This window comes from Nanorana parkeri, unplaced genomic scaffold (assembly GCF_000935625.1).
Source record: "Nanorana parkeri isolate BGI_ZX_2015 unplaced genomic scaffold, ASM93562v1 scaffold73, whole genome shotgun sequence".
NCBI classification, from domain to species: Eukaryota; Metazoa; Chordata; class Amphibia; order Anura; family Dicroglossidae; genus Nanorana; species Nanorana parkeri.
In genome coordinates, this window is record NW_017306341.1 from 2,488,435 (window position 1) to 2,501,197 (window position 12,763).

The 12,763-nt window shown below is 39.8% G+C and overlaps 1 protein-coding gene across 1 annotated transcript in view; it reads left to right on the forward strand.

Annotated features, from left to right (window-relative positions):
- Positions 1 to 12,763, forward strand: part of ANK3 (ankyrin 3) — a 260,705-nt gene that overhangs the window by 129,638 nt on the left and 118,304 nt on the right. Inside the window, exons 16-23 of the mRNA XM_018576669.1 lie at positions 1,312 to 1,410; positions 3,378 to 3,575; positions 6,072 to 6,170; positions 6,581 to 6,679; positions 7,413 to 7,511; positions 8,885 to 8,980; positions 10,148 to 10,220; positions 11,258 to 11,320. Of these exons, the coding sequence (XP_018432171.1) occupies positions 1,312 to 1,410; positions 3,378 to 3,575; positions 6,072 to 6,170; positions 6,581 to 6,679; positions 7,413 to 7,511; positions 8,885 to 8,980; positions 10,148 to 10,220; positions 11,258 to 11,320 (826 nt within the window). The remainder of the gene's footprint in view (positions 1 to 1,311; positions 1,411 to 3,377; positions 3,576 to 6,071; positions 6,171 to 6,580; positions 6,680 to 7,412; positions 7,512 to 8,884; positions 8,981 to 10,147; positions 10,221 to 11,257; positions 11,321 to 12,763) is intronic.

Sequence of the window (12,763 nt, forward strand, 5' to 3'; positions counted from 1 at the left end):
ATATATTATTATTTTTTAATGTGTAAACTCTCTTTATACACTCATCATTTCCCTTTTTTCTGTTAATGTAGAGTTTAACCAGAGATCATCCATGTTGCAGCTTAGTGCAGAGTATCAGGGAATGAAGATTTACCCTTTGTTTCCTAAATTATAATTTTGACAAAGGCATGGCAAAGGATTCCCATAGTACTATGATTTAGTAAAATAGCACAGCAGTGGATGCCTATCTTGAGGTCCAGTTTGACATTTAGGACAGAGGGGTCTGATAAGGGATGAGTTACGGGGATAAATGATCTATCACTGTGTGTAAACTACAGTTTGAGCTACTGAAGTCTGTGAACATAATGCTCTTTTCAGCAGAAAGGCTAACAACTTGTAAATACGTAGAAGTTGCTTAAAGAAGCAAACCTGTGCTTTGACTATTTAGGGCAAGGCAACAGGTTTCTTTTAGCGCCCCCTTTCCCAGCAGCAAATACCTTTTCTTTATTCTCTCACTCCTCCATTTAGCAATTGGATCCTAAGAAGAAAAAAAACTTCCTGGTAATTAGGAACATGTGATAAAACCATGTGACCGCACTGGGCCAATAAGTGCTGTCACAGAAGAGTCCATAGCTATGTGTGGGCTATAACTACGGTAACTTGTAGATTTGCTTTTACTCTCAGCAGTTGTGGAGAGAAAGAAAGCCAAGTATATGCTTCTGTGGACATCTGTAATAAAGTGAACCTTGCAAAGCACAGATTCACTTTAAAGTTTCATCTCCTTGCTCAAAAGATGGATGCTAAATATTTTAAGCAGCATTTCCTATTCATCTGATTTAAATAATAATATGTGTAACCTTTTTTAGTCCTGACCATAATAAATAAAGAATATATGTACAAAACTATTATAAATTCCCCTTAAAAATAGGCGTCCTATATAAGCATACATGTGCTAAACAAAATAACGTTTCCTTTCAATTATGTACTATACAGTAATTTATAATGTATAAGTGTGGGGTGCTGTGTGCTGTGTGACCACATAGACTGGTGATCTCATTGAGAGCAGTGTGAGTGGCAATCTCAAAACCAATTGGGGTGAAGAAGCCAGGTTAAATGCTTCAGTGGAATCTCATAAAAACAATCTAAAAAGTGTCAATGCCAGCAGTGCCAGCAGTATTTCAAGTGACAGGCTATCTACACTTACTTACCCAGTAATAGTGTGAAAGTGCATCATAGCTAATTTTACTTTATAAACTAACAAGCAGACATGGATGTTAAGATCCTTCACATAACCTAAAGTATAACAGTGGTTGTTTCTGCATGTATTTTTAGACCGGTCTAACGCCACTGCATGTTGCGGCACACTATGATAACCAGAAAGTGGCATTACTATTGTTGGATAAAGGAGCATCCCCTCATGGAGCTGCAAAGGTAAATAACTTGAAATGCCATAACAGTTATGCAATCAAATCTTCTTCCACCATGTAATGATTTTAGTAATGTACAATGAATGGCTAAGAATTCACTCCCTGTATTTTATGATGAATAAGTACTACAGCAAGATGTGCTAGCATAGATCTACATTACACTGTTCCACATTTATAGTAAATACAGTAAACTGTTGTTGTAATTTTCTGTAGACTGTGTTTGGCAAGTAATTTCGGGTTGCTGAGTCATCATTTCATATCTAATTGTAGAAGCTGAGGCTAATTGGAAATTCAGTGTCTCTACCTGGATTACTACGGAATGTGTTATAGATGTGTAACATAGTTACATAGTTAGTCAGGTTGAAAAAAGACACGTCTTAAACCTATAGAGATATGAAAAAAAAAAGCCTAAACAGAACACTATGCGCACAATTACCCACTGTTACCCACTTTTGATCCAGAGGAACCCCTCCCTGTGGTTCATTTTGCTCCAACAGGGGGAAAAAAATTCTTCCTGATCGCATAAGGCAATCGGATATTCCCTGGATAAACAATCTCTGGTGATTAATATACCTATAAGAACTCAATATCCAGTAATATTCTGTACATTAACAATAAATAAATGGATGAGTTATTTTGTGGCTTAAGGCCCCAAGCATAGCTTCACCTGTCTGGGGCCACATTCCATAGGATCTTTCAAACCAAAGGATTTCAAGTACCAAGGTTCAGCTATGAGTTTACAAGTCATTACTGAATCCCAGATTTGTTGGTTTGCCCATGCATCTTTACAGGTGGCCCTACTGCAGCACATACTCAACCTTCCTTTCTCTCGCCTATTGCTATGCTCAGCTGCTAGGAGCTAAGAGAAATACTTGGTACTTCGTGGTATGGGAGGCATGCAGCTTACTTCCCTTCCATCCATGTGACAATACTGGTCTGTGGTGATTGGCCACTCAGGGACTCACATGGAGTGGCAAGACAATAACCAACCTTGTGCCAGCATTCATCATTTTGATGAATTACAGTTGATTATTCAGGTTCATTTATAATGTATAATTATTGTTTTTTTCTTCATGTCGGTACCTTACATTGTAGGCTTGCTCCTTTGGAATCGTGAGACATTTCATTGTTACCATGTTATCACCTGGAATGCATCATTTGGATAGGAGGCTCTACTGACTTGTCATTGTCAGTTATAGTGTGAATATTATATTTAGAATGTATCTGGCATCAGGCATTCATAAAATGTGGTCTGTCAGTTGGTGCATGCTAATCTGATATACTTGAGAGTAGGTTCAGGCTGACCTTTAAATGGAAGGATCAAGTAGATGGTTTATTAACACGGTTTTATGTATATCCTGATCACATAGGAAACAATCAGGAATTGATATTACAGTATTCAGCGATTTCAGATCTGTGATATGATTTTCATCTTTTAATCAAGCATGTAGTAGAGTTAGCACACAAGGCCCCTGCTGCTTAACATCCGAGTGATGTGATTTATGTTCAGTAAACACAGGCAGTGGTGATCATTTTGCAACTGCTTTCTCTACATTATGTCATTTAAGTCTGTAAAATCTAGAGCTTCGGCAACTTTTAAGGCCAACTAGCCTACTAAATCACTCCCCTGTTCACATTCTTGGACACTGTTGGCCTTTAATGTAGAAGGGGTTTTTGAATTGTGAGAGGTAAGCAGAATACCCAAAGGAAATCCATGTAAGATTAAGATAACATTGACTCCTGTCGCATATCTTCCATAGCTGAAATTGAACCTAAGTGCCCAGAACTGAAAATCGAAAGCACTGACTAATTTTGTTATAGGTTAACAATCTAGCATAGGCGATTTATTTAAAGCTTAATATTTAAGGTTTACAGGATCTATTATCAATTATTGACAGAATGTTTATTTACACTGCCCAATAAGTACAATAACCTTGTAAATGTTGATGACCAATATCTCTTTCTTTAAAGAATGGGTACACACCTCTACACATTGCTGCAAAGAAAAACCAGATGGAAATAGCCACCACACTACTGGAATATGGGGCAGATGCCAATGCAGTGACCAAGCAAGGAATTGCCCCCATTCATCTTGCCGCCCAAGAAGGCCATGTGGACATGGTGTCATTGCTGCTCACAAGAAATGCTAATGTCCATGTTAGCAACAAGGTACAATCTGTTCTCCTTGATATGTGTTTGCAAAAGCCTAATTTTAGAGGAAACTATCATTTTTTTTTTATTTAATGATTACAGCAGTTATCATGTGTGCATGCATAACTATAGGAGATTGTTGTATGATCACAATGAAATTCTCAGCCTCAGCTACAATGTGACACTAAACATGCCACTATGTGTAGGTGGTTTTAAAGGTACACTCTAGTAAAAATAAACAGTAAACCTTAAAATGCTTACTCTGCTGCTTTAAATTGCTTTGTTGGTGGAAATGTGGTGTTTTTAGAACACTAAATATTGAGCATGTAAATATGAATGTAGGCATTTTCTACTCCATCCACTGTATATTGCTTGTTGTTTCCCAGATGACGTGCCATGTGTTTCAGGTCACCATCAGGTTGCATGAGCTGCTTGGGCTCCCTAATCTCGGGAGAATGTGGTGGTTAGCAGGAACAGTGCATAAAAAGTATAGATTTAGCTGTATGATGCTCCCAGGTCACAACCCTTGGATGCCTCTTTGCCATGCGGATGACAATCAGTGCATGCTTGCCAGATGTTGTTGTGCACTGGCTAGCCAGAGAAAAGTAGAGCAGCAGCTTAGGCAGTACCGTAGATGGAAATAAAGCAAATATCAACAGTACAAACCTAGCCCAGAGGCCAAAGAGACAACAGGCAAAGTCAGGTAGCCAGGGGAGATAGCATTAAAGGAGAATTATGGTGTGAGCCGACGTGTGAGACTGAAACTGTCACGCGCCGGCTCTATTGAGCAATACCATACCGCCGATCACTCAGTTCCTGATCATCCTGCAGAGAGCAATTACTGTTAGTCACTGCTCCCTGCAGGGATTCCTCTCCCATCCTCCACCACTGACTGGACGAATGGAGGGGGGGGGGGACCGCTGGCTCTAGAGAGGCAGAGCCAGCTGTCAATCAGGCAGCTGGGTAGATCCCGGCAATATTGTTGGGATCCATTCCGAATGCAGTGCGGTCCTGCGCTGTCAGCATATAAAGGGCAATAGCAGCTAATACCTTGCAACATGGTTAGCCTCTAATTGTGAATGCAGCAGAATCATCCGAATGATTGCAGTGCAACCATGCACACATCAGATTTTATATTAAAAGGCATGACACTGAGATGAGATCATTTGTGAATAGTTTCCATTATTAGTCTTTCTCTTTATATAGGCTTTTGAAATGGTTGACTGTGGCCAAAGGAGATGCTAACCATGTTGCTGGTAGTCCTGATGTCTGTCTCTGAAGCAAGTACAGTGATGTGCAGTTGATAGTCGAATCACATTTCTTCTCTGCCTGTTCAGCATCAAATTTGTGAAGGAAGGCAGAGTTTAATTATGTATAAATGAGCAAATAATGGTCCATTTTATGCTGCAGAACTACATTTCAGAAAGTTTTATTTGTTTATATAGCTTCCTTCCCCCAGGTGCTTGTTGTCTATTTTATTTTAACATGGGTGTCCATGGACACTTCTAATTTTATCAGTATGTCTTTGAACTTGGGTCAAGGAAGCCATGTGGAGACAGAGAAAACATACAGACCCCACACAGCATCACATTTGGACTCAGTACCAAGGCACCCTATCGTTTTTAGATAACAATGCTAAGAATTAGCTTGCGGCTTCCTAAAATGTCTCCTATCTCTGTAGATACGCAGCTGTGGCAGCCAAAGTGAATAACATTTAGCTGAATAAATCCATGGCCCAGTCATTGCATCAAGCAGGGAAATCTAGTTTGAATTCAGCTTTGGTCCCTGGGGCACAACTCTTCTATTGCTCTTGGCAAAGAAATGTTACAAAATGAACATCAATCAAAACGTCTTAAATGTTATTTTAGCCTAGAATATACTGAAGTTTGTGAGCCTCAGGAAAATTGTTCCATCGACGGTAGACTACAGATGTATGGGTTGTCTATCCAAAACCTGTCTTTGTTGGATAGAGAATGGGGTGAATTAGAACCTCTGTTTGGTTTTTATTGCTGCCTGGGACCTTATTAAAGAGGAATAAATGGGTATCAGCCGCTAGATCAGGAAGTGAGGGGTAATTTCCTTAATGGGGCACAGGGTACAACACTGCCACAGGTGGTAAACCTGTTGCCCAGCAGAGACTGAGTGGCACCTAATGTAACCCCCTTTCCCAGTCTAAGTGCAAGGGGTTACACAAGACTGATATCACAACAGATTCAGGTACTTATGCTAGCTATATAAAAAATACATTACTTTTTAAAATGAAACACAACTGTATTGAATTATGTTTTATCTCTCCCCGGAGTTCATCTGTAACTAGCATGTTTTACAGGGGTCATGAGCACAAATATATATTAGTAGTGCTGGATACATGGTGCTGGATAACTCATCAACTGCCCTCTCTTTACAACAAAAGTAGCTAAACATGTTAGAATGTTGTATTTAGTGGTTTCATCATATTTTATACACTTCTTACTATGTATTGTGTACTGATATTTCCTAAATTTGCAATTATAGAGTGGGCTCACGCCTCTTCATCTGGCAGCACAGGAGGATAGAGTGGGGGTGGCCCAGGTTCTGACCAATAATGGAGCAGGCACTGACGGTACAACAAAGGTAATCTACCTTCTTACACCTGTTATGGCCAGTACTATCAAGTTTTGTATTGTAAAAGAGGGCCTCACACAATAAATTAGATGAATTGTGTTTTAATGGACAAAGCCAGTAAGACATTATGTATACTGTATAGACTCACTTGGGCATATTCAGTAAGCAAGTTATAAAGAACCAGTCAGTGCTAAACATTTTGTAAAGCTGGCCAAACAGCAGAAGAATTTAGTTTGAAAAAAAATGTATTCACAAGAGATCAGTAAGCCATGGTGTTGATTTAAATGGAAAGAATATTATGAGCAAATAACCAATATGCATTTTAATTGTGTTAATTGTAATATTTACAATGCAAAATGATCATCAGAAGCATGTCACCCCTAAGCATTAACCACTTGTCTTTTCCTGATGTATTGCAGATGGGATATACTCCTTTGCATGTGGCAAGTCATTACGGGAACATTAAAATGGTGAATTTCCTGCTGCAGCACGGTGCTAAAGTAAATGCCAAAACCAGAGTAAGTTGCACATATATTTATGGAAAGAATACAATTAAATGTTATCGTATACAAGCTATCAATGCCAGAATGTTACTAAGTTGAGCCTTTAGAATCACAACCCCTGCTCGTAGTGGATCTCCAACCTACAATATTTTTTTAGTTTTGGATAGGGTGGGGAAGATTGGGTTTGCATTGCTGCCCACCTGTCTGCAGTAATCTCCTCATTTCCTGTTCCATTGACAACATGGCACCCAGGACAGGAAATTAAAGGTAACCATCCAGTGGTGCCAAAGACCACAGTAAAACCTGAAAAAGGAAAACAAAACATGGCTAGAGTTTCAGTTAGGTCCCTCCACTACTCTACTATGTTAGGGGTATTTTTATGCTTGAACTACCTATGCTATCACTGACACATTGGGGTTGATTTACTCAAGGCAAATAGGCTGTTCACGTTGCAAAGGAATGTGCACTCTGCAGGGGAAGTTTCTCTTAGCTTGGTGATTGTAGTGAAATTTCACTTTGCAAAGAATACCTGATCATGCGCAAGGAAGATTAAAACAAACAAACCGTATTTTTACTTGCACATGATTGGATGATGGAAGTCAACAGATCTTCACCTCATTCACTAAACTAAGGGGAAACTTCCTCTTCAAAGTGAACAACCTGTTTGTCTTTAGTAAATCAGTTACCTTTGAAAACAGTTGATGGCTTGCAAAGTTACTTAAGATAATTATGAGTTTCTGCTTTTCAGAATGGATACACTGCTCTACATCAGGCTGCTCAGCAAGGACATACCCATATCATTAACGCGTTGCTCCAGCATGGTGCTTCCCCCAATGAAGTCACAGTGGTAAGTGGATAAACAGTTTCTAATATCTTACAAAAACCAAAAACAATTGAAAAAAAGTGTCTTCTGATACCAGGATTCCAGACTTCTTTTTTTCAGTTGCAGGTTAGGAAGGGGGGAAAAAATTCTGCTACTATGGATATCTGAATCGTTCATTTTTAACTAGATTCAATTTGTTAAAATGATAACATGATGTAGTTTATAAACTATTAAAACATTCTTTGAATTGGTTCACTACATATCAGATAAGCTCCACATAACTCCTCTTACTGGCTTATTTCTGCTCATTCAGCTTAGTAGGTACACCTTGGAGCTGATGACTCTCTCCTTATTCCCATGTCACAATACTGGGTCCATGAGCAGCTAATCACCAAGCACCAGCACTGCCACATAAGGCGGAAAAAAAAATATTTCATTGATCCCCATACCCAAAATTAATGGGTATTTTAAGAGCAGGGGAGCAAAGGAAAGTTAAAAGAGAATTATGACCCAAAGTTGGCCAAAGTTCTCTTCAGGGTCACAGGAGGACCTTTACTAACGTCCTCCTGTGACCCAAAACTCAGGATATAGCGGGCTATTACCTGCTATATGCTGACAGTGCAGAGCAGCACTACGGCCAGGAGAAATCCTGACAATATTGTCAGGATACACCCCCCTGCCTGATTGACAGCTTGCTCTGCCTCTCTATAGCCCACCCGTCCCCTGCCCCCTCTGTTCCTTCAGTCATGCTGGAGAAACGGAGAGGAGAAGGTGGGAATCCCTGCAGGGAGCGGTGACTGACAGTCATAGCTCTCTTCAGTGAGAAGATCGAAAACTGAATGATCAGTGGTTTGTGATTATTCAGTTCTTGAACTTGCATGTCATCTCTAAGTATGGAGATGAGTGTATTTCACTCTCCCCATAATTCTCCTTAACGTATTACAGCAAGTAGGCTACCATTAAACGGGAACTTGCATTAGCAAAGCACATATTTACTTTAAAATCCTCTACTCTAAATTTATCTTCTGAATTGTAAGACTTTTGCACTGTGGCAGTAGAATGTTTGTGTCATTACTGCATTTCACTGTTTGCCTACTAGAGTCCAATGCAGATAATTTAGATACATGTACTACATACAGGATATTGTCTGTCAATCCTAACATCCTTATGTATTCGTGACAGCCAAATGTATGTCATCAGAGCACTGCCTGCAATGGGAAAGTTATTGTGTAATGTCTATATGATGCAGGTAGGGAAGTGAGACAGGAAAGTCCACAGTCCATATGCATACAGAAGAATACATCTCTGCTCATACAGCCATTCTTATAATAATTTTGTTATCTGGCTATTAATTATATAAACATTGTTGTGGCTTTTTTTTTTTTACTTTTCGACAGAATGGCAACACTGCTCTGGCTATAGCTCGCCGACTGGGTTATATTTCAGTGGTGGATACACTGAAAGTGGTGACGGAGGAAACCCTGATGACAATTGTGAGTCAACTCATCTAATTATGTCTCTATATTGTACTGTATGGAATATTTTTAATGGGAAAGCTGCTGATAGGTGAGACATAGTCTGACTGGTAGATATCTTCCCAAGAACATTGGATGGGAGATATTTGCCTAATAACATATATTGAAGAATACACTCAGTGTATGTGTGTCTTATTCAAAAACACAATAATCACATTTACAGTGGATTGTAAAATGATTTTTCCTGCTCATAGGCTTGAGAATAAGTTAAGAGCAAGGAAGTTATCCCATGCCCCCATAGAGCTGCGGTAACACATTAAAGTGACACTAAACTCAGCAATTAAATCTTAATAATGCATTCAAGTGCTAAACACAACACAATGGATAAATTACAGCCAGTCAGGCCCTGCTGCATTACAGATGTGCTGGCTGAGAACCTGATGACTAGGGAAGTGAGCAAGGGAGGGGGGTAGTCTTATTAGTGTGCCTCTACCACTTTAGTGTCCAGTCAGCAGACAGGGGGGTATATTCTTGACTAAGCTTTGCTGCTGCCTCACTAGAGGCAAAGGATCAGGCTGTGCTGTCTGGCAGGATTACAAGACTAGCTGAAAAGAATTACAAATCCACTGGAAGTTAAAACTGTTTCTGTATCTATGTTTCAACTGTGTCTATGGCTTCTTCCCTGCATCTTAGCTTTAAAGATTGTTGCATTAAATCCAGATGTCCATCTGGTCCTATCAGTTTGTTCAAAACCAGTAATGAAGGTTAGGAGAACAGGCAAAAGTTTCCCTTAACTAAACTTTACCAAGACAGCCAAGAAGGGTCTTACATGTTTGCTCTAGTTTATAATTTGATTTTAGTAGGACGGATTACATACATAACCCATGCTTTAACCTGTACAAGTTACAAAAAATGTAATGCAGGCCTTGAAGTGATAAATAGGGTGTATCGATGTCAGGCTCAGAAAGGGTTTAGAACGCATATGCTCTGAGTTAGCATCAGAACTCTGCTGAAACACCAGGGAGAGGTTCTGTTGTTTATTTTTTATTTTTGGCAGCCTGTAGAGTATACACACACAACATGTGAAGCCGCTGCATTGTTACTGCTCTGCTGTCATATTTGGCTTATTAAACGCCCGAGTCTAATATGGGATGTAATGTTTTCTCTTGCTTTTTTCTTTCACAGATGGTGACTGAAAAACATAAAATGAATGTCCCAGAAACAATGAACGAGGTTTTGGACATGTCGGATGATGAAGGTATGGATGTAACGCATATCCTTCCTTTTATCTGTGTCATCACCAGTCCCGCCTTGAAAAGCCAGTTATGTAAACGGTAGAAGTGACTGTGCTTTTCACGAGTGGCTCTACATCACATGTGTCAAACTCAAGGCCCAGGGGCCGAATCCGGCCCACTAGGCCATTTCCTAGACTTCTACTTTCAGATCTGGGTATTAAGTTATTACTAAAACCAATGATAATCGAATGCAGAGGCAATTACATTTATATAGTCTTACAGGCCCTTTGAGGGCAACCATAATGTTAATGCGGCCCACAATTAAATTGAGTTTGACACCCCTGATCTACATGGACATGAAGATCCAGATCGCCTGCTGAGCTGCACTGACATTTGACAGCCATCACTGGCTATCAGTGGACCACTATTCATCTCTGTGATGAACTGAGGTTACTGTAAGGCACATTGCACCATAGTGCAGGCCCACACATCAGGGAGCTAGAAACGCATACATCTACACTTTTGGTCTTAAAATGTGCGGGCCTTTGTTGACTTGTTATGTGCTCTGTACTTCACCTCCATAACGATGAACAAACATGCACAGTTGCCTGTCAAAGTGAACGCAGCTTAGCGGGATGTAGATCTCAGGTCTACGGATCCATGCAACGACACAACCTGGATCACGCAATCCCATTTAGATTTTCCAACATCCTGGTAGTGGAAGACCTACTTGAAAACAAACTGAATAGACTGTTTGGATAAATCCTTGACAGTTGATAAATCTAAAGGGGGTTGTACAATAAGAACGTTGTGTCCTTTTTGCTCATCAGTTATCAAAACTTGTCACAGTAATGACTTTGCTCAGACTGGAAGTGTCTCACAGGCCTTCTGCTGTGACGTGACAAATAATGGCAACTTGTGTTTTAGCCATCTTGTAATAAATGATTTTATAACCTACTCTAGTCCTTGTATTATTATAACTGGTATTGTTAAGAAATGTAGGCACACTTGTCTTGTCCATGCATTACAGTTCTGTCTCCTGTTCACTGTTTTCGTGCAGTTCGTAGAGCCAATATACCTGAAATTCTCAGCGATGCTGAGTATTTGTCAGAAGGGGATGAAGGTATTTATTTAGAACTGCAGCAGCTATAACAAACACCAGTAATGTGGGGCTCTCACCACTACAACAGCTACAAGGTCCTCTCATATCTCTGGGGCCTGCATTACTAAGATCCATCTGCCAAATTTAGCATCCCTTGCCTTATTAGTAGGGATGCACCGATACTGTTCTTTCACTATCAAGTACGAGTACTGAAATGTACCCTTCGGTACTCGCCAATACTGAGTACTGATACCAGTACTTCCTCTAGCATGGAGCCAGCTTCCCGGCCATTCAAGAAGCCGGGTAGCGCGTAAATACCCACTGCCTGGCTTCTTGATTGGCCGGGAAGCTGGGTCCATGCTGATTGGCCGGGAAGCCAGCATCAAGCCGGTCAAACAGCATGGAGCCGCCTTCCTGGCGAAATAGTGACTACGGTGGACCCAGTGATGTCTGGGCACACCTATTTGTGGTGTGCATGTGACAGGGTGACAAGGTAGGAGCACAACTGTTGTCATACCATAACAGAAAGTCTCTCAACAAGGACCTTCATGGCAGGATCACCAGTTTTTATTTTTAATGAAAGATCTAATTTGCCATGTGTCACTGAGCTAGAAAAAGCATGTAGATCAGGAAAGTCAGAAGTCCTAATCTGCATACTTGTTATGGGTTTGTAACATTTTGAAAAAAAAGAGACAGCCAGGCAACAGGCATTTGTAAAATGAGAAGACACCAATGGCAGTTTACTTTAGCTTACTGTCATAAATACATGGTGCAGCCCTTTAAGATGCAGTGAAGTTAAATTACTCATATAATAAAATCCCCAGATTAGTGAATGAGAAAACAGCATGTGACCAAAATATAGTTAAAACAAAAACCAAACCTCAGTATCTGTCCTTGCCATATTTGCTGAAATGCTCCATGCTTTTAAGTTATTAAAAAAATGTAGCTGGTTTGTATTGTTTGAGCTCCATGTTACATACTTAATGTCTTCTACTAATTAAATGGTGTGTTTTGTTTTTAATCAACTGAATTAATTCCAGTTTCTAATTGTAACCACACTAAGCCTGTTTTTCTGGTATGACTGAGCTTTCATAATGGGTAATATTTATTAATGTACTTTTAAAAGTGTAATTTATTATATGTATATAGCTATTGCTGTTCATTGAGACCAACATTTGTATGGGGTACAGAAGTGTTATTTAGTTTTTAAAATGCATGCATACAGATACTGTATATTTCCCCCAATACATTGGTAATGCGGGGGTGATTGCATTTTCGTTGGACTCTGGGGCCAGAATCCAGTATTATTATCAGATGCAAGTCAGACTAGGACACACCATATGGAGCAGAGAGGACTGTAATCCTTCATATGGATTAACTTGTTTTGTTGTAGGAAGTAAATCTGTCCTGGGCTGACTTCATTCTGACATCCACTAAACTTTAATGAAAGTGACTACAAAAAAA